This window comes from Diabrotica undecimpunctata, chromosome 1 (assembly GCF_040954645.1).
Source record: "Diabrotica undecimpunctata isolate CICGRU chromosome 1, icDiaUnde3, whole genome shotgun sequence".
Classification (NCBI taxonomy): Eukaryota; Metazoa; Arthropoda; class Insecta; order Coleoptera; family Chrysomelidae; genus Diabrotica; species Diabrotica undecimpunctata.
In genome coordinates, this window is record NC_092803.1 from 122,267,926 (window position 1) to 122,291,533 (window position 23,608).

General features: G+C 32.6%; 1 protein-coding gene across 3 annotated transcripts in view; it reads right to left on the reverse strand.

Moving 5' to 3' along the window:
• Positions 1-23,608, reverse strand: part of LOC140431327 (uncharacterized) — a 59,514-nt gene that overhangs the window by 19,782 nt on the left and 16,124 nt on the right. For all 3 annotated transcript variants that reach the window (XM_072519263.1, XM_072519259.1, XM_072519266.1), the window contains exons 3-4: positions 22,265-22,728; positions 7,726-8,862 (exon numbers count right to left, since the gene is read on the reverse strand). In XM_072519263.1, coding sequence (XP_072375364.1) covers positions 7,726-8,862; positions 22,265-22,728 — 1,601 coding nt within the window. The remainder of the gene's footprint in view (positions 1-7,725; positions 8,863-22,264; positions 22,729-23,608) is intronic.

Here is a 23,608-nt window from a genome sequence, read left to right on the forward strand (position 1 = left end):
GCCATTTTTAAACCGGTTCGAATTTTTTAAATTTTAAACCTTAAGGGGAATCTACTCAACAATCTGTTTAATTATTCAAAAAAAATATTCTCCTATCTATCAACGTTTAGGAGGAGTATTGCGCACAAGAAAAGGGCTTAGCCTTTTAGTATATAAGATATATATATATATATATATATATATATATATATATATATATATATATATATATATATATATATATATATATATATATATATATATATATATATAGGGTTTTTGTGGCGGTTCTCAAAGAATTAGTTTGTAAGTACATATGTTCTTTTAAAATTATCTTTATTACAATTATCAGGAAACAAACATATATATCTAATTCATACAATGTTTAAATATAAATTTGAAACAAATTATCTTTAAACTGAAGTTCTTATTACAATAATTAAATAATATGTAGTATCAAAATTTGGTACCTTTCTGTCACCTAAATGTCTAAATGAAATTGTTTTCCAAAATAAAGTCTTTAATCGCCACTCAATGTCTCAGATATCAGCCTCTGGTTATCCTTCTTTTTATGAAATTGCTTTCCAAAATAGACCACAATGTTTCAATTATCAACTTCCACCATTTCAAATTATTTTTCTTCTTATTAAAAGTTATACTTGAGTTTTTGTAAAATATTATTTCTTCTTTATTTTAATTGACTTTTACTATTAATAATTATTTATATATTATTGTTTGTTTGATTTCTTTTCTATGAAAATTTAACAAAAACTCGACTTTTTTTTTAAATTAATTGTGACAATTCTCATTTCTCTAAAATTAATCCCCACGCTCAAAGTGACAACGTATTTATAGATATTTCAATGCTCGCGAAAATTCTCGAGCGAAAAGAAGTTAGATTCTTTCTATTTTGATATATTAGACTTTTTAACGTTTTATTTTTAAACTTCTAGAACCTTCTTTTTTTATTTCGAATTTTTATCGAAATTTAGGCTTTTTAGATCAGAATGAGAACTTATATATAAATTAAACATCTTAAATTAGTAAATAACATTTTAATCCATAATTATTATTTCAAATGTCCACTTTCTGTTCAACTTCACCTGGATTCACTGTCCCATATAACTTTCATTCACAAAATGTCCCAATATAACAAATTTACTCATCTTAATCTATTTATATCATCATAACTATCAAAACAACCAAACAAAATAACTAAAATAACTATCAAAATAACTAAACAAACTATTATGCTATTTTTTTAAGGATGCCCTCATATAAATACTTTTTATAATATTCTCTAATATATAACGCATAAATTACTTCTTTAATCGCCATTTAAGTTCATTCTAGGTTTCTAAATATTTTGATGACCTCAGTATATATATATATATATATATATATATATATATATATATATATATATATATATACATCGGTTTAGAACGTCTTTCGACGTTGTCCGATACCTAAACACCATCTCTTCCTATCTTCGCAGTCGTTTGTTGTTAAATTTCTTTCGCTCATGGACTTGTTTACGCCGTGTTGCCATTCTAATCTGGGTCTTCCTCTTTTCCGTCAACCTATCGGTTGCCATTCTACTACTTTTTTGGGGAGTCTTGTTGCTGGCATCCGTTGAACATGCCCATATCACCTTAATTGTTTCTTCTCTATTTCTTGAGTTATATTTCCTTCTATTCCCATACGTTGTTTTATTACATCATTTCTGATTCGGTCTCGTCTGGAAATACCTAAAGATCTTCTCATTGCATCCATCTCTACTGCTTCTATTCGCTTATTGTTCTTTTCACTAATTCTCCATGTTTCAGCGCCATAAAGAAGATTAGTTTTAATCATGGTCTCATATATATTATATAACGAGATAACGAAAGGAAGAAAATTTAATATATATATATATATATATATATATATATATATATATATATATATATATATATATATATATATATATATATATATATATATATATATATATATATATATATATATATATATATATATATATATATGTTCCGAAAAGAAGTTTTATTCGTCTCTAAGGGGAGGAATTTTACCAGCTCACTAAATCATATAGCAATCTGTTGCTACGTAAAAATCGTCTCTTTGTGATTTACATTCCTTAAAGCCTACCGAGGCCATAAAGTCATTCTTAAATTTCTTAAACTCAAATACCGTACTTCTTCTATTTCCCAAATTTTTAGAAAGACCAGTTTTGCTGTTCTCCGTGAAGCTATTCATTCCACTAAATGAAAATGAAATGAAAACTAGATGTCACAAATATCAATATTTTCATTACCTGGTCATCTATTCATTCCTTCAATGTACATTCTATATTATTGAAAAGTTTCAACCGTATTAACACAAACACAGTCCTAAACACTTTCGAATCTAAGACTAAAACTCAGAAACGCAAATTAGCGCATCTAATTGCGCTTATAACGAATTCCAAAAACCACAACGTTGAAACCCACTACAGTGATTCATAACTTATCTGATACCCGTATCTAGACCATTGCCACTCAAGCTTTAGCAAAAAGTTTTAATTACTCTGTTACCAAGTCACATTCCAATTAAAACAATCGTATGTCAAACTGAAGAAGCCATATCCAATTTACCTTCCGAAGATGCTTAAATAACTAGACAAGACATCGCTAGAGTTCTTCGAAACTCAAAGCCTCCTACTCCGAACATTAGTCAACCCGAGAAAAAAGCCCTGAAAGAATTTCAGTCAAATCCAAATTTAGTCATTCTTCCCGCCGATAAAGGCAATTCCCCCGTCATCCTAAACACTTCTTCTTACATTAATAAACACTCAAATCTCATTAATACTGCAGACTACAGACCAATTTCTAATAATACAACAACCTATCTGGAGAAAACAACAAAAGCCATATCAATAAAACCTCTCTTCCTGTGAACATGAAACAATCTCTAATTCCTCGTGAAAAATCTTCCAGAACACCTCGAATACATGGCCTACCCAAAATTCACAAACCCCATATTCCTCTACGTCCCATTGTGCATACAATTGCCCTACCCTCCTCTGCTACACAGTCCTTCCATCTTCTTCTCAGTTTTCTTCTACCTCTTCTTCCATCAACTTCTATCCTTCGTCTTACATAGTTTTCATTTCTACGTCTGACAAGACCAAACCATTGCAGTCTTTGTTCTTGAATATTTTCTGAGACTGTAGTCATCCTGGCTTTTTCCCCAATCAAGTCGTTACTGATCCAGTTCCTTCTAGTCTTACTCAATATCCACCACAATATTTTCATTTCAGCTATCTCCATATTCTTTTCCTGAAACCTCTTTACAGGTCACACTTCACCATCGTACACCAACGCAGGCCTCACCACACTCTTGTATATCTTTGCTTGAGAAAACAACAGAAAAAAAGTAAAATTGAGACTAGATTTATCAAAGCTTGAGGGAGAAAAATGTCAACAACAAATAAATGAAGCAATTCCACCAGCAACCACAGAAGCTTTAAAAAATGATATTAACAGTGCCTGGAACGGAATAAAGGCGGCAGTACTTAACGCAGGCGAAACGTTTGTGGGTAGAAAAGAACCAAGTGCCAAAAAAGACTGGATGACACCAGATATTATACAAATACAAATAAAGAAAAATACAAGCACATGAAGAAACTAGTAGAAACGCAGATAAAGGAAGCTAAAGAACACTGGATAAATGAAAATTGTAAAGAACTAGAAGAATTTAATATGAAACACGACACACATAACCTACATAAGAAACTGAAAGAAATTACGGGTAATACACGGAAGAGAATACTAAATTGACTACCTTCTCATCTGCAAACGATACCGAAATTCCATAAAATCGGTAAAATCATACTCCGGAGCTGATGTGAGATCAGATCACAACCCAGTTGTAGGAAGGTTTGGAATTAATCTAAAAAAGCTTGTGGCTAAAACTAAAGTAGAGAAGATACAAGTATCCCGTTTGAGAGATCCATCAACAAAAGTCACACTAAAAATTAAAGAAGAGCTCACCAAAATAGAAATTATTCCTACTGAAGATTCGAACAGGAAATGTAACAAGATGCTCTTATACGCACATGTGAGAAGACTAACACCTAAGCCGATCAAGAACAAAAATGAATGGATGACCGATGAGATTCTGGATCTCATGGAAACAAGGAGATCTTATAAAACCAAATACAAAAACATGTATAATCTTATACACACAGAAATAAGGAGAAAGATCAGAGATCCAAAGGAAAGATGGTATAGTGACCGATGCGAAGAGATTGAACAGTTGGTAGAGAAACATGATAAGAGAAACATGATAACTTAAACCTTCATAAAAAGATTAGGGAAATAACAGGCACTAATATTAAGAAAAAATCAAACATACTGCTGGATAAAAACGGCAAAATAATTATAGACGTCGATGAAAGGCTTAAAAGATGGCAGGAATATATTCAAGAGCTATTTAAAGACGAACGGACTGAGATAGTACTAGAGCAGGAAAAGTTCGACAACGACCCAGACATAACAGAAGATGAGGTATTAGAGGCGATAAAGCGAACAAAGAACAACAAGGCAATAGGTCCTGACGAAATACCTGTAGACATAATACGGTTAATAGAAGAACAGCAAATTGGAATATTGGTCGACTTATTCAATACAATATACAGTATAGAAATAATTCCCAGAGATTGGCTGATGTCAACATTCATAACATTACCAAAAAAACCAAATTCAAAAGAATGCCAAGACCACCGGATAATACACAACAAACTTGAGCAGGACATAAGTGACACGCAATTTGGATTTAGAATTGCACTGGGAACGAGGGAAGCCCTGTTCGCTGTGAATGTACTTGTGCAAAGGTGCATGGATGTTAATCAGCTAGTATATATGTGTTTCTTGGATTACAACAAAGCCTTCGATAAGGTCAGACATAACCGTCTTATCGAATTACTTGAAAAGAAAAACTTAGATATGAGAGACATCAGGATCATTAGCGCTATCTATTATAATCAGATCGCTGTGGTAAAAGAGAACAACGTCTTTTCAAATGAAATACAGATTGAGAGGGGTGACAGGCAGGGCTGTGTCTTGTCTCCTACTTTGTTCAATTTGTATTCAGAAGAAATAATCCAGGAAGCACTAGAAGAACTAACTATGGGAATAAAAGTAAATGGCCGACCAATCAATAATATACAGTTTGCCGACGACACTATTTTATTAGCGGAATGTCTTGAGGATTTACAACAAATGGTTGACAGAGTGGCAGAAGGCAGTGAAGAAAACGGACTGTCCCTAAACACAAAAAAGACACAATTTATGGTAATTACAAAAGCCCAACAGCGCCAAGATAACATAACAATACATGGAGAACAAATTAAAAAAGTTGAAAAATATAAATATCTGGGTACAATAATTAACGAAAATAATGAGTACACAGAAGAGTTTAAGGCAAAAATGGGACAGGCAAGAAATTCTTTCACCAAACTGAAAAAAGTACTCTGCAGCAGGCACATTTCAATTTCTTTAAAGATAAGACTTCTGAGATGCTACGTGTTCTCCGTATTATTTTATGGGTTGGAGGCTTGGACATTAAAGAAAGATGTTTCGGACAGATTAGAAGCCTTCGAGTAATGGGCCTACAGAAGGATATTAAGAATAAGTTGGGTGGATAGAGTCACGAATGTCACCTCGTCACCTCACGAGGTGTTGAGAAGGATGGGAAAAGATAAAGAGGTTTTAAATACAATTAAAGTCAGAAAACCGCAATATTTGGGACATGTCATGAGGGGCGAGCGATATAACTTGCTGCAATTAATAATACAAGGAAGAATACAGGGTAGAAGGAACGGCGGAAGAAGACGCATCTCCTGGTTAAACAATTTGAGAGCTTGCTTTAACTTCACTTTTGCTGGCCTTTTTAGAGCAGCGGTATCGACAATACGAATTGCCATGATGGTTGCCAACCTTCTTAGAGGAGATGGCACATGAAGAAGAAAAATAATCCCAAATCTTGCAATGAATACCGATTAATTAGCCTCATGGGCCACACTTTAAAAATACTACTCAATGTTATTCAACAGCGTATATATAAAAAATGTGAAGAACAGTAATTAGACAACACAGATTGAATTTAGAGGTGGAATGGGAACAAGAGAGGCATTGGGCGCAATGACGGTACTATTACAAAAATGCAGGGAATATAATAAAATCACCGTATTCATATATGTTTCAAGATTTTCAAAAAGCGTTTGACAGAGTTCAACATGATAAACTCATACATGCATGGAAACACATACACCTATACTACAATCAAATAGCGGCCGTACGGGTGGAAGATAGTGAGAAAAACCAAGTAGAAATTAAAAGAGGAGTCAGACAGGAATATGTGCTGTCACCAAAATTATTTAATGTAAACTCCCAACTATTATATCATGAGGCACTATGGGAAATAACTGAAGGTGTAAGGATTCTTCTTCTTCGTGTACCACGTCCTTTCAGAACGTTGGTTACCATCATAGCTATCTTAATTTTATTCACTGCCACCCTAAATAGCATGTTTCTATCAACACCATACCAATCTCGCAAGTTCTTCAACCATGAGGTACTTCTTCGTCCTGAACTGCGTTTGCCTGCTATTTTTCCTTGCTGTAAGGATTGGAGAAAGCATCATGAATGACATAAGATTTGCAGACGATACCGCAATCATGGTAGAAAATATAGAAGATTTACAAATTATAGAAATCATTAACAGAGAAAGCAAAAACATGGAACTAACAATGAATATGCATAAAACCAAATACATGGTGATCTCGAAAACTCAAGTTGACAAGATACATCTGACATTGAAGGGTAAACCGTTAGAGAGGGTCGACAAGTATAAATACCTCGGAGCAATTTTAAACTCACAGTTAGATCAAGATGAGCAGATAAAAGTCAGAATTAAAATAGCTCGAAAAGGATTTACATATAAAATAAAAGTCAATGTTTACAAATAATAAATTGAGTATGGTTATCAGATTGAGGTTCGTGGAATGTTATATATGGTCGCAACTGCTATATGGGATAGAAGGTTGGACTGAAAACACAATTCGTAAAAAAATTGGAGGCATTCGAAATGTATCTATATAGACGTATTCTTAAAATTTCTTGGGACTGCAAACGTCTGAAACGGAGAAGTGTTAAAAAGAATTGGACATGGCAAAAAGCTTATGAACACAATTAAAATAAGAAAAACATCGTATCTGGGCCACATACTTCGAAACGATAAATACTCTCTTCTACAAGTCATCATGCAAGGAAGAGTAAAGGGAAGAAAAAGCTTGGACAGAAAGAAGAAATCTTGGCTGAGGAATATTAGAGATTGGACTAACTTTAATAAGAAGAAGAAGGCATGTTCAACGCTGAAATGATAATCACCTAATAGAGGGAAAGGCTGAGTGTTATGTTCTTGAAAGACGCAGTAGATGAAGGCCAAAGAATACGTGGAGGGAGTGTTACAGATAGCCACTATATATGTATAAGTGATCAGTATAAAGGCAAAAACAATTATGATTCAATTTTCAGAAACTAATAAAATTTGAAATCTAATAATATAAATATATATTATAATATAAAATAACATGGTTTTTCTGTAGTATTATAATAAAAGTATTATACTTATTTTTTCTCAAAATTTGTGTCAAATAATTTAAGGTAATTATAAACTTGACTAAAAATAAATTACGCTTACCTGCTGCTCTGACTTCAGCTAGTGCTTTCTTTTGTGCCAATTTTGAAAATAATTTTGGCGGAAGTACCAACTGTAGCGTATGTAGACTAAATTCTATTGGACAACCATTCAAGCACATCATTTCAGTCTTACCCTCTCCAAAAGATATTTCACAACTCTTTTTGATACAGCTCTTACAAAAAACACAGCCATTTGGACAACTAAATGAATCTTTAGGCATGACCTCGTTGTCATAACAGCATTTACATTCATTCAATAAACTGTTTTCTTTTGCATGTTTGCGTTCTGCTTCTTCTTTTTCTTTTACCTCCTTAATGTACTGCTCTATTTCCTCTTTGTGAGTTAAATAGGCGAGATTTTGTAATAAAAGAATGTTTTGAGGAGGATTTTGATGACGAACGGTTTTTCTACGCGATTTCAAAGTAGCGCCCATTTTAAATTTAGATTTTAATATTTCGTCGGATGCTTGGATATTGAACTTAGTTTCGACTAGTGCAGCTCGTATAACCTTTAGAGGTATTCTGTCATATCTGAGTTGAAAAAAATAACAGACGTACGCTTCAGAACGATAATCCACTTCAACAATTCTATTTGGATCTTTAAAGGTCTCCTCTGGATTTGGAAACAATGCTACAAAATTTTCAACATTAAACTCTGTTGTATATTGTTTTATTTGTGCTGTGAACTTTTGTTTTCTCAAATACTCTTTCATAGTTGGATAGTTCTTTAGTTCTCTTGCTTCGTTTATAAAGGCATTTAAAGCCTCAACATCATTTCCAATTTTTTCACATTTATAACTAAGATATGTAGGATCTGCGTCCGGCAATAATTCTTTTACTATTTTTAGTTGTTCGTCGAGATCTAACTCCTTGGGTGGACTGGGAACTCTTTCAGGTCTTTGAGGATACTCATTTGACAATAACTCAGTTACTAAATTATCAAATTCAGACCACTGTTTGCCTTGACACAAGTTTCGGATATAATCGGGGCAAGCTTGAGGAAAAATTTCTTTTAATCGTATTATTAATGATTCATCATAGTATTCTTCCCTACGTTCTGATGTAATATCCACTGTCGGTACTGATCCGCACAGATTTATTTCGACTGGATTCGGTTCCAACATATCTTCCATGATATCTTAAAATGAAAAAAAAAACGCATTATTAAAAAATCAATAAAGTAATGAAAAATGAGAGGTCATGCAGGGTTTGAACTCCAAGAAATTAATATACAACCGATAGAAGTTGCAACACTGCAATTTTTAAATAAAAAGAATTTCTGACTTTAAACATTTTCATTTTAGGTGGCCTAAGGCATAGCAGTTCAAATGTGCCTTTGGTACTGAATGATGTTCGGTCAAAGTGTTAAGACGCATTTCAAAGTTTCTCTTAAAAAATTTGAATATTCAAACGATTATTTCTACCGATAAAGAGCCGGTAAAGGTGTGGACTTGGCGCCAAATAAATTTAATAAAGATTATTAATCGGATAAACTACCGAAATAAAGTGATTGATTAGGGCAAACAACTAACTAAATTTATGTATAAAAGTGACGGACAAGTAACATTAAATAATAATTACAAACGAGCATACTAGTTATCAGATTACCCCCGAAGTAAGTAGATCAAATGAATTTATAGACTATAATATTGACGATGATCTGCCTGACTTTACGGTAGATGATTTATTAAAAGAAATAGAAGACAATGAATCAAATGATATAGACATACAAAACTCAAATAAGAATAAATTAGAAATAAGTCCTTCAGACAATGTAAATATTTTAAATAGTACAATTACAGTTCGTTTAAATACATTAATAAAAAAATCAGATCCATCTGAAACAAAACAGTTCACAATAAAATAAATATCAATAGTACAGAGTTCTTACAAGAAACAAATTCTAAAGATGCGTTCAGTAGTCAGTAGATAATAATTGCATGATAAATAGTAGTAATAGTGATATATCCTCCCATATTGCCCATAGTGACAGTGAAGGTGAAATAAGTGTAAATGTAAATAACGTAGACTTAGTAAAAAGAAAAATACCCCATTCCGCAGGAAGTGGCTCAGAAACAGAATATACCAAACGTACCAAAGAAATGGCTACAAATAGGGAACTAGTTCGATCAATGGACACATTGGTCTAAAAAATGGAAACCGAAACAAGCGGCTGGTGGACCGAATCCATAAGATTCAGGAGGAAAATATGAAGCAAATGACAAAACTAGAAGAAAAAATCTGCGGAAAAGACCAAGAAATACAAAAGCTAACGCAAAAGATATTCGAATTAACAGATATAATAGCAGCATTACAAAAGCCGGTAGCAATACCAAATGATGAATCAATACAAACTGAAAAACAGAAACAAAATAAAAAAAAATGACAGAAGAACAAACAAAAACTCAAGAACTGGGAAGACCCAGTACCAGTAAAGAATATTAGATGGAAACAGAAGAGAAGGATGATGCTGACTGGAGAATTCCACAGAATCAAAAAAGAAAAATAAACAAAAATGCGAACTTGGAAAGAAAGAATACCGAAGTAGATAAACCAAAAAAGACCAGTGTTGCTGAAAAGATACAAGAAATACAGAAGCGAACAGAAGATACATGCGTACCCAGAAGTATCCTAAGAAAATCCCATCACGATGAAATGAAAAAGAATACCGAAAAAGGTAAATCAAAAAAGAACATGCCCAAACCACCTGTGGAGACGGAAGATACAACAAACGAAAAAGAACCGCTAAGGAAGGATGCGCCCAAATCACCGGCGATCATTCTCAAAACCATTGGAAAAAGCCAGGATATCTTGCAAAAAACATTAGAAAAAGGAATAGGATCGGCGAACAAATTCGTTAAATCCGGAAGATCTATCATTATACAGACTAGTCACAGAGAAGGATACCTTGCAATGATCAAGATACTCGAAGAATACAGTCAACAGAACCCTATTGAAAATATTGCATATCCAATAAACCAAGAGAGAACAACAAGACTTGTAATTAGAGAATTACACGAAACTACAGAAACAACAAAAATCCACCAAGAACTAAAAGATGGAAGTATTAAGGTAATTAAAGTCTCAAATATGATTTCCAAAAAGGAAGACGGCAAAGTTCCGCCACTGTTCCTAGTTACAATAAAAAAAGAGGAAAAAGAAAAACTAAGAAGCTCAACAAATCTCTGCTACCTGAGAATACACGTAGAAGAAGAAGTAAGAACAAGCAAAGAAGTTGTGCAGCGCTATAATTGCCAAGAATACTACCATGGGTCCAAATCATGCCACTGTGGAACTAAATGCGTCAAATGTCGCAAAGAACACATCACATCAGCAGCGAATGCACAAAGGACAGAAACACTGATCCAAAATGTGCAAACTGTGGCGAAGCCCACACTTACAATTACAGAGGATGCCCCAAAGCACCAAAAAGAAGAACACACACCCCACATGCACCAATAAAAAGCAAAACAGTGGAATATGCACCAACAACTAAAAACAACATAAGCTATGCCCAAGCAGCAAAGAAGATAGAAGAACCAAAAGAAAATTATGAAGTAGCAATCTCATGGCAATCCTGGACGAACAAATTAAGAACTTCACTTTTATGTTCGAGAAAATGACCGGTGTACTGAGCGCAATGGGCACTATCGGTTTAAACGGAACTCTCTAATCGGTTGGACGATCTGAAAATAGGGTCATGGAATTCTGGAGGACTAAGACAGAAAATTAACACACTAGACGAGTTTGAAAAAACACACTTAAAATAGACATCATAGCTTTATAAGAAACTAAGATAACGGAAAAAATAAAAACAAAACTTCCGAACTATAATGTCTACAAAAATGACTATAGGGCTAACAGAGCTAGTAAAACAGAGGGCCCCATTACCCATGGCATCCAAAGTAACGCTCAGTACAAAAGTCTCCTCATTCGTTATGTCCTGTGATAGGGAGGGGTGATTGGTTGTAGCTTGGGAGTCAGATAGGTACCGCTCCATTAAGAAGTGTGAGCAGTTTGATCTTCGGACATGTGGGTCCCACTGATCCATTGGAATACACATGTCACTCGGAGCTGGGGTTTGTACAAATTGTGTGTGTGTGTGTGTGTGTGTGTGTGTGTGTGTGTGTATGTTGTGTGTGTGTGTGTGTGTGTGTGTGTGTGTGTGTGTGTGTGTGTGTGTGTGTGTGTGTGTGTGTGTGTGTGTGTGTGTGTGTGTGTGTGTGTGTGTGTGTGTGTGTGAATGATGTTAATTCAATGCACACATCAAAAAGTTTTAGTAAAGCTTAGATCGCCGCTTCGAACGTCCTGAAAAAGCATGAAGCCATTAAGAAGAAGAATCTTCTCTAATATTATTTATTCAAAAAATACTCCGTAAACTAATGATTGTTTTAAAAATGTCACCTCTTTCAGCCTTGCAAATTCTTAAATGGTCATAAAATGATGTCGATGACGACTTCAGTCAGACTTCTCAATTTTGAGCTATTTCATGAAGGAAACAATCCACATATCCGTATGGAAAAACTTGTGGCTAATTCAGTCGAAGAAACCGGCTACTTAATCGTTTTTTTTTTTCGTCGATATTATCCACTTAGTGACGGCTGTCATCAAGACGTCACAATGACTTCTTTTAACCTTTCCAGTACGCCATATTGTAGAAAATTCTTAGTTATCGAGTGCTAACTACTTGTATTCTAGTCTTCTTCTTGTTCGTTTGTTAGGCCTTAAGGCCTGTTGTTTCCGGTTTCCGGTCTGATTTAGCAGTATCTGCGTCTTCTTCGTTTTTTTTTAGGTTTCGATTGTATAATCAATTACTCAGTCCATGTAAGGTTATGCTCGTCTTGCTCTAGGCAATGCACAACCAGCGATAAATTTCTGTTTACTACTAATTGACAGCTGGTTGATACTTAAATTTTTATATGTTAGGATATTCCAATATTTTCTGAATTTATTTTTTTCTTATTTTGACAAGTAAAAAATTTTTTATGGATCTATTTGAAAGAATTTAATAAATTTATTAATTATTTTTATAACTTTGTCAGAGGGTTTGTAAACAGTACTACGTAGAGATATTGGACTCTCTAATCCTGCTTTTAATAATTCTAAATACAGATCCATATTTTTGTGTTTGTTTATGTGACATTCAAAGAAGATGTGGATCACTGTTCCAATGGTTCAACATTCACATATCGGTGTTTCTGTTTTACCTATTTTGTAGAGATAGCAAGGAGTTTTACAATGTCCACTACGTAAACGATTAATATTTGTTATAGTATTCCCGCCCATATACCCACATTTGGCGTACCATGGTTTTACGGGGAAATCACTCTCAAATCTAAAATAATCTGGATCTTTATCTTTAATTTGGGAATGCCATTCATTGTAGACTTGTGTTAAAATGTCTTTTTTGTAACACAAAAGATGTGGCCTTAGGGATTATAAGTACTCTGTAAGTACCTCTGTACTAATATTTTTTATATCATATGGTACTCTTAATTCCCTCCCAATATTCGCCAACCTATCTGCTACCTCATTACCTTTAATCCCCTGATGTCCAGGTACCCATTCTATTCGTATTGAGAATCCCATATTATTAGCTTCTACCAATAGTTTTTTGGATATTCTGGTAACATAATCCCTTGGATCCCATTTGAGACTAGAAATTTTGGATAAAGCACTTTTTGAATCCACTACATATATATATATATATATATATATATATATATATATATATATATATATATATATATATATATATATATATATATATATATATACTTCAGTTGTACAGATTTGTGTGTAATTATGGAGTCTTGATGAAAATTTATAATTAATGCGTGGTATATAAATTCCAAATCAGGATTGGTTAGTTTGTGGGTCGATAATAGATCGATCTGTATATACATAAGTATGATTACTATATATTCCACCATATTTTGCTAAAAATATTTCATTAGATTCAATTTCGTATTTTTCATATTCTAGGCTTTTAATTGTGATAGGATATAAAAGAATTTTTCTTTCTACTTCATATATGGGATTCATTTTATATCGGATTATATTTTTTGATTTTTTGACTATGTCTGTGTATGCTAATAGTATAGCTTTATTCTTCAAAAATTGGTTATTTGCATTTATAGCTTCATTTAACTTATTTAAACTTCTTATTATTATGTTATTTTTTTCAGAAATTTCAGACTAATTTCAGACTTTTAGTGTGGATACTGAACATTCCGCTTGTAATATTAAAATTGGTGTAGAACGTAAACAACCTGTATAATCCTTAAGGCCAGATTTTGTACGTGTTCCAACTTCATCATCAGGCTTTTACTACAAGGGTTTAGAAGATTGGCTGCATAATCTAAATGAGATCTTACTATCCCTTTGTATAAACTTAAAAGTATGTTTGGATCAGCTCCCCATTTTGTACTACAAATTGCTCTCATAACATTAATTCCTTTGTTTGCTTTATCTATCATTTATTTGAATTGTCATATTCAAGTTACACTGTACATGGAATCCCAGATACTTTATTTCATTTTTCCATGGGATTTCCATGTTTTGGTAAATAAGGCGGGGAAGTTAAATAAGTATTTAAGGAATTAATTTATATATATATATATATAGGTATATATATATATATATATATATATATATATATATATATATATATATATATATATATAGGTATATCTGACCCTTGTACCAGAATTACAAAATCATCTGCATATTGGAAGCACTCTATTTCAGGTTTGATTAAATCATGTAAGGACTTTGTGTATAAATTAAATAATATTGGACTGAGAGGTGACCCTTGTGGCAATCCAGTTGATGCTTGGATTGGGCCATATATATTGTTTGATTTATTTCAATTAAGCAAGAATTTCATGATTAAGTTTGCATAGGTTGTTGGAATGCTATACTTTATTAGATATTTATATAGCAAAAACGTATTGACAGTATCATATGCGTTACTAATGTCCAAAAAAATTGCGATTGTATTTAAATTTTTACTATATTCTGTTCTAATATAATTTATTGTTAAAGCTAAATTATCGTTACATCCTTTATTTCTTTTAAATCCTAACTACTTTGGGTTCAATATATAATTTTTTTCAATTATTTGTTCAATTCTTACTTTAGTTATATTTTGGAGTGTTTTTCCAACACGTGACTAGAGCTATATTTCTATAGTTATCCGCATATCATGGATCTCTATAGGGGTTTAAGAAAGGAATAACAAGAGTATTTTTCCATTCTTGTGGAAAGCCAGCTTTTCTTTTAATTATTTGATTAAATATTATCGACAGTGATTCTAATGCCACCTGAGGAAGTCTGCCAATCATACTATACGTTATTAGATCTAAACCAGTAGTGTTATCCTTTTTTTATGACACTTATTATTTCCTCTCTAGAATTGACCTCTACATCCTCATTGGATTTGATAACAGTAAATTCTGGATTTGTTATATCAATTCCCAATTTATCCAATATATCCAAAGCTATGTATTTGCTGGGAAGTTTGGCAGGAATTATTGCGTTTTGATATGTGGAGAACTGTATAACAGTTCGCCATATTTCTGCTAGAGGAGTGTCCCTGTTCAATCCATTACAAAAACATCTAAAACTATTTCTTTTTTCATTTTTAATATTTTTTGCTATAGGCAAAAATTTTTTTGATTTCGATATAATTATCTGTATTTGCTTCATCTTTGTATTTCTTGATTTTCTCTTTCCTCATTTTAATTAGATTTGAGCATTCCTTGTCCCACCACGGAGGACTTTTCTTTTTTCCTGTAAGCTTTTTTGTTTCCAAAAAGGGTATTTCTTCGTCACTCACCATCTCCATAATTTGTGCAAAGGTGCTATATTTAGCAGTATTTGCGATATTGACTGCAAGCCATCTCTCCATCTTTTAGGGGGTCTGCCTTGTGGTCTTTTACCTTCTGGTTTTCCAACTCTTACTATTCGGACAAGTCTCTTCCCATTATCTTAATGCATTGGTTCCATTCTTGTCTTCTTTGGCGTCCCCATCTGACGATTTGTGTATCTGTCTCTTAAAGTTTTACCTGCTATCGCCCTCATTGTTTTCATCTCTATCGTTCTTAAGATTTTCTTTGTAATTGTTGTTTCTGCTCTTGTTTTTATAGCATTCTCATTTCTCCATATCATGTCTCGTAGGCATCCTGACACGTAGGCTGCTTTATTAGCTTGTATGCGGGTTCATTCGGAAATGTTTCCATAATACGATATTAGTGTTCCCAGATAGTTGAATTTCGATACTTGTTCTATTATTTCTTCGTTTATTACAATTTTGCATCTCACTGGCTCGCTGTAAATAACGAGGGACTTTGTTATTAGTCCTGATATTTTCAGGTTAAACTTTTCTGCGTTAGCTTCCAAAGCGTGGACCATTCGTTGTAGGCCATCGCCATTATTTGATATTATTACAGCTTCATCTGCGTAGCATAGAATCTTTATTGCTCTATTACCCATTTTATACCCTGTTTCTGACTTTTTTTACTTCTATTAGTTTGTCCATTATCAAGTTAAGCAATAACGGACTCAAGCTATCACCCTGTCTTATACCTGATTGAATGTTGACTTCCTCCGTTAGTTCGGTTCCTATTTTTATTCTTGTTTTGTGATCAGAGTTAATATCCTCTATTATCTGTGTTATAGTGACTGTTATAGTCTCTCTGTGTAAAAGTTCAATCACATCTTGTAGTCTAATACAATCGAAGGCGAAGGTGAGTTCGATAAAACACATGAATGCGGGTGTATTAAATTCTACTGCTTTCTCTCCTATTTGTCTTATTATGAATATGACATCGACAGTTACTGTTACACCGAAACAATAGTTTCATACTGGTGTTAAACAACGTAATAGTTCGATATTTAGATGGGTAATTTTTGTTAATTTTTTTGTTAGACCAAGTAACAAAAAACAAAATTTGTTTAATTTATTAATGTGTGTATTTTGAGAACGATTTCCGAAGTGGAAATCGAAAAGTCAAAAATAAACTTATTTTAAACTTATATTGTGGCTTATTCGCAACGAAAATAGTAATTATTTTTACTCATTAACTGCAAAACTGGAGACATTTGTGACATTATTAAAAGCAGTAAAAGATATGATAATAATTACAAAGATATGGAGAATAGAGGCCTTTTTGAAAAAATTAGCCAACATCTTTGATATTTATTGCAAATTTCTGATGTTTGTCAGTAAAATTATTTTGAGTTCATTCAAATTATCCGTATTACAAACTGATAATTTTAATGTTATATTAAGGATAAATTCATTTCTGAATCTGTTATTTAAGTATAGGGAATGCTACATGAAAAATATTAAGAACTAATTACAGTTGGTACAGTATAAATTCCGATGCACGTCATCCGCGTCATAGTAAGTGACGTCACATGATACCAACACAAAATACTTAAGTCGTAGGTCCGTTCTTTTTTAGAATCTTTTAGCCAAGTACACTAGAAGTACAGCCATTAGATATATCTTATTATATACGCGCAGAAATAATATTTAACAATTGTTATTAATCTAAACTTTAAGAAATTCACCATAACTTGTTTCATTTAATTGTGTGGATTATAAACCCTTTTTATGAAGCACATGTGTATGGATCACACTTTAACTGCAATCGAATGAAGGTGACATTTTGGCATAAATTGGTAACACTTATTTGACAGTTGCGGTGTAGACACTTCAGATTTTTTTAAATATTTACTATTAATTAAACTCTGTTCGATGGCTTTAATGAACTACCATGGGGAAATGCATTAAGCAAATTTTTTATCGTGGTCTGAAAATCAACTATTAAAAAGTTTCTGCACCATCCCTATTATACCATAGCATGTTTTTAGAAAAAACACCAACCATGTCTTCAACCAAGACTGAAATAAGATTGGTTAACTAACAATAAGCTGCCTTTTAATGAGACAACATTGAAAAACGAGGTTTTGCAGATTGTTGCGCAGTACGCCTAATTAGAGTTTAGATCAGGTTATCAATATTTATTTTTAGAAACCAGCCACCTCCAAAATGCATTGTTGATTATCTAGTAGAACAATATTCCTATAAAGTATTACGTCTACCACCATACTACTGTGTTTCCAATGCTATAGAATTTTATTAATATGGGGAATTGCCAAAAACTATTATAACCGACATATTGGTAGAGATGGCTATAAAGAATTGGACGCTTTAAACATGTGGAAAGAAGCTACTATTACACCCCAGATATGACAAAATTCTATTAGTCAAACAGAAAATTTAATTAAAAAGTGATATGACCGAGAGGAAATTATATTATAATTAATATAAACAGTGACAGTGGTTCCAGTAGCAGCTGTGACATAGACAGTGAATAGTAAGTAAAGAATCTTATGGCTCTTTGAGCATTAAAATTAAGCTTAACTTTTTATAGGTTTAAACTGATGATGAAACAAAGTTTTTCTAAAAAAAACCATAAGATGGATGAAAAAAGTATAAGAAAGACTAAAATCTGGAAACAGAAGCATATGCTAGTGTGTAACTTTTAATCACCACACTTTTTTTACATTGTTCACAAATTATATAAAACCATCATATGCATAATTGTAATGTATCCATCAGAAAAATGAAACGTAAATAAAGCTGAAGAAGATTGGTTAACATATGAAAATCTAGTCGTAACAAAACAATGCTGTTTTTTTCATTCTATTTTACTTCTTTATACTACACAAGCAGCTTAAACTGTTTTTAACATAAGATTATTACTTAATTCTTGTTTTCTATTCCTAGTTTTTTTTTAATTTATTTACATTGAATAATAATTTGTTTTGTTGTATAATTTTTGCAGTCTGTTGCAGTCACTTCTGCGATAATAATTATGTGATATACATGTGATTTAAAATGAATTCAGTAATTTTTTTGTAATTTGGCAACAATGTCAACTTAGATCTCTGACTTAGATAATGACGTGAATCGGGATTTATACTCTACCAACTATAGATAATCTAAAAATCGTAAAATATACAATACTCCAGTCGTCAGAGACGAAAATACTACTGAAGCTCTAAAAATCATACGAACAAGCTAAATTAATTTTGGGATCCCAAAAAAGATGCAAAAAAGTTTACCACTTTTACCCCCAAGCTTCCCCCTAAAACCAAGGGGGTAAAAATGCAAAAAAATCGATTTACCAAGAATATCTACACCGTAGAAAAAAAATGTTTCAAATAAAAAATGTAGCTAAGATCATTTTAAACAAAAATGTTTATGAGCAATTTTGTGTAGAATGAACCGTTCTTTTAGGAACAACGCTTGAAGAGACCGTCAATTTTGCGTGTCAGTTTGTGACCATTTCAGAGTGACCTATTGACAAAAATCAAGATGGGTTTTAAAGGTTAAGAGTTCAACTTTCGTATACAGTTTTGTATTTTGCGGTAACTAAACTCAAATTTTATACAGGTGTTAAATAAATAAACGTTGCGCGATTTTTGACATTTTTTATGATTCACATGAGATTAATACAATGTACCTACCTCTTTCATTGACTGGCCACTCCAAAGTTTCGATTACTAGAGCCTAACCTTTAAAACCTATAGCATGAAATTTTAGTTTTGAGTTTTGACAAGAAATGTGAGGCATTTGAAATATGCTTAAAAAACCCTGGATTTAAACTTTCGCACAACAAACGATCTAAAACGTTTAAAACTTTTTTTTTAATTACACTAGTACGTGATGTACGATCGTTTGTAATGTATAACATTAAATTCTGCGTTTTTTATTCACATTTCAAATGCCTCATATTTGTTACCACAACTCAAAATTAAAATTTCATAATATTGTTCTGAAGCTATTTTCTTGTGACATTTTAAATTAATTACTATTTAAATGGGAATAAGCCACAATTAAAGGTTAAAATACGTTTATTGACGTTTCAATTTCCACTTCGGAAATCGTTCTCAAAATACAAACATTAGTGAAATTACTAATGTTTGTATTTTGAGAACGATTTCCGAAGTGGAAATTGAAACGTCAATAAACGTATTTTAACCTTTAATTGTGGCTTATTCCCATTTAAATAGTAATTAAAATTTCATGTTATAGGTTTTAAATAATATTCTCTAAAAATGGAAATTTTACTACAACTGGTCAATGAAAATGATCAAAAAGGAAAAGACAGTTAAGATTTGATTTCACGTATAGTACGTCTGTGTATCCGCTTATATGTTTTTCGGCCTAATAGGCCTCTTCAGAACGGCTTTCACAGTCGCTCTGAACGTGAAAAGAAATCTTTTCTGTCTTAGGAAGCAACTCTAACATGGTTTCGTATAGACGCAAATAGCGACATCTGATATTAAAATCCGTAAACAAATTTTCGAAACCAAATTTAGAATTTTGCTTTAATCTGTGCCTTCTAAGAATTGCAAAGCAAAACAGACGTTGATAAAGATGTTATTATGATCAAATGATGAAAATGATCAACTTTATTGATCTCAAGAGAATCGTAAAAAATGGCAAAAATCGCGCCACGTTAATTTATTTAACACCTTTATAAAAGCTGAGTTTATTCTCGGCAAAATACAAAAACTGCTTACGAAAGCTGCACACTTCCTGATAGGACATTTGGATCAAGAAATACCAAATTTTTACCGTCGAGCTGCTGATACAAATTTTATTGAACATTGATTTCGAGCGCGTAACTGACATGCAAAATCGACGGTCGATTTAAGCGTTATTTCTGAGAGAACGGTTCATTCTACACAAAAAATGCTTATAAACATTTTTGTTTAAAATTATCTCAGCTACAGTTTTTTTTTATTTGAAACATTTTTTTCTACGGTGTACAGGTTCTTGGTAAATCGATTTTTTTCATTTTTACCCCCCCCCCCCTGCGCTGCGAGGGGGGTTTTAAGGGAAATCCCGAAGGTAAAAGTGGTAAACTTTTTTGCATATTTTTTTGGGTCCTAAAATTAATATTCTCTGCAAAATTCAGCTTGTTCGTATGAATTTTAGGGGTCAACTCACTGACGACTGAACTACAAGATGATCAACTGAAAAATAGAAAGTTTCCTGTGTTATCGAAAAAGTAGAAGAAATGATAACGCAAATACCGTTTAAAGATCGACCATATTATACAATTCCTATAAACCGAATTTCACATTTCTTCACGCTGTATATAAAAACTTGAATATATAACTAGATGATGTGTATAACTGGAATATTAGTTAACTTGTGTGTTATTTATACAACGAATATATAAAAAAAACAAAATAATCTTATACTTTCATCATTTATATAGTCAATTTGCTCAGCTGGGGATTATTTTAACAGATTTATTGTCGGAAAGAAAGGTTTGAAAATCAATATTAGTAAAACCAAGTCCATGAGAATAAATGCAAGGAACAACACGCTATTTACTATCGACAATATGCAGATTGAAAATGTGGAAAACTTGTATCTTGGAAGTGTCATAACAGAAAACGGAGGTACAGAAGACGATATTCGTATGAGGATACGAAAAGCTCAACAAGCTTTCAGCACGCTCAACCCTGTTTGGAGATCTGGCGAGTATACTACAAGGACAAAGATCCGAATATTCCGATCAAATGTCATGTCTGTTCTACTCTACGGATGTGAAACCTGGAAAGTGACAAACACCCTGACAGACAAACTGCAGGTCTTTGTTAACAAATGTCTACGAAGAATTGTTCGTATATTCTGGCCTAACACCATCAGAAACGAAGATCTGCTACACCTGACCGAACAAAAGAGAGTACAAAATGAAATTAAGTCCAAAAAGTGGGGTTGGCTCGGTCACACACTCCGAAAAAATAGTTCCAGTATCGCAAAGACTGCCCTAGAGTGGAATCCCCAAGGGAAAAGAAAAAGAGGTCGCCCAGTACAAACTTGGAGAAGATCCATCATGGACGAGATAAGAGGCCAAGGAAAGTCTTGGAATGAGGTGAAGGCCTTAGCGCAAAATAGAACACGATGGCGCGTTTTCACTGAAGCTCTATGCTCCACTTAGGAGTTCAAGAACCTATATATATATATATATATATATATATATATATATATATATATATATATATATATATATATATATATATATATATATATATATATATATATATTTGTAAATACTAATATATTAACGACTACAAAATTTCAAGAATAAACTTTTGTTTTAATTTACGCAGTTTTATTTTCTTATAAAACTGCATGTTAATAATTTTTGGGTTTAAATATTGGCTATGAGCACGTATGCTTAGTTGTATAGTAATTTCCAGTCACTGCCAGTCGGTTAAAATTTAAACAACGTAGCAAAAAAATATTTAATTTACTAGACAGTTGGGATTGTGATGAGCGAACCGAGTATAATTATCCGTATCTCCAGTACTATTTTATAAATGAGGCAACATTATACATCGGTGACACCATATTTATAAATATTACACAGTTAAAATAATATATAAAGTTAAAAAAGGCCCAATCTTATTCTCAAAATTTCCGTAATAATAAAAACACTTACTACTTTCAGATACTAGCGATATTACATCCATAAACTCCGGAGGTACTGCAGGAACTTCTTTAGAGTTGGAAAAATTGGAACGAGCAGCTGGTTCAAACTTCACTGATAGAGAATTGGCTTCTTCATAGTTCACAAAACTAACAGCTGATTCAGATTTCAATGATACAGAAGGAATTTCTTCACGGTCTTGAAAATTTAAACGAGTAGGTGGTTCACGCTTCACTAATACAGAAGGAATTTCTTCACGGTTCTGAAAATTTAAAGGAGCAGATGGTTCAATCTGCTCTGATGCAGAAGGAAATGTTTCATATTTCGGATAATTTAATTGAGGAGGTTGTCCAAATTTCGATGGCATTGCTGGAACTTCTTCACCGTTTTGGAAATTTAAACGAGAAGGCAGTCCAAATTTCGGTGGCACTGCTGGAACTTGTTCACAATGGTGTAATTTTAAGGAAGCAGAAAACCTACAAGAAATACAGGTTATACGGTAAAAATTAAACACTAAAGCCGGTTTTTTACCAAAAATTGTTTTATTAACATATCTCGTTTGCCATTAGTCCAGTCAACATAATCAAATAATTTAAAGAGGGCAAGGGACGAAATGTTTGAAGGAAATATTACAAATTTAAACCAAAAGAATTAGTTCTGCACCAAATTCTTAGAAATAAAAAATAAACATGGAGATATAACTATAGCCAATTTTAAAATAAATAACTATAAGCAATTTTAAAATAAATATGCATGATGCCTCATAAAATTCGACGAAGTAGAAAATGTAAAGTATAGTGATCAACAATAAATGTCAACCAAAATATGTAGTTTTTTGACGTTATTTCCCAACGGTACTTTCAATTCCGCCGAATTTTGTAGGCCGTAAGGTTTTACAAGTGAGTAAAAGCGCTGTATGTTTCCAACTATCCTTTATAGAACCTATAAATGTTCTCCGTGCAAAATGGAAGGGATTGAACCACTTTGGGACGTTCATTTAAAATATACATTCGATGTGTTTTGCAATGTATCAATCGGAAAGCTTGCATCGATGTTTTTCAATGTATCGAATTGAAACATCGATATTTTCGATGCATAGATATCAATAAATTTAATAATGTGTATAGGTTTTGATAGCTGAAAATACAGGAAAGAGGAAAGTAAGACAGGTCATATGAGATCAGAAAAATGAAACATAATCTAAAATAAATATTATTTTTATATGAGGTTAAGCCACATTTTTATTTTTATATGAGGTTGTGATTGTAATGAAAATTACATTGTTAATAACGTTAACCTTTGACGTTTCGATTTCCACTGCGGAAATCGTTCTCAAAAAAGATATTTAAAAAATTG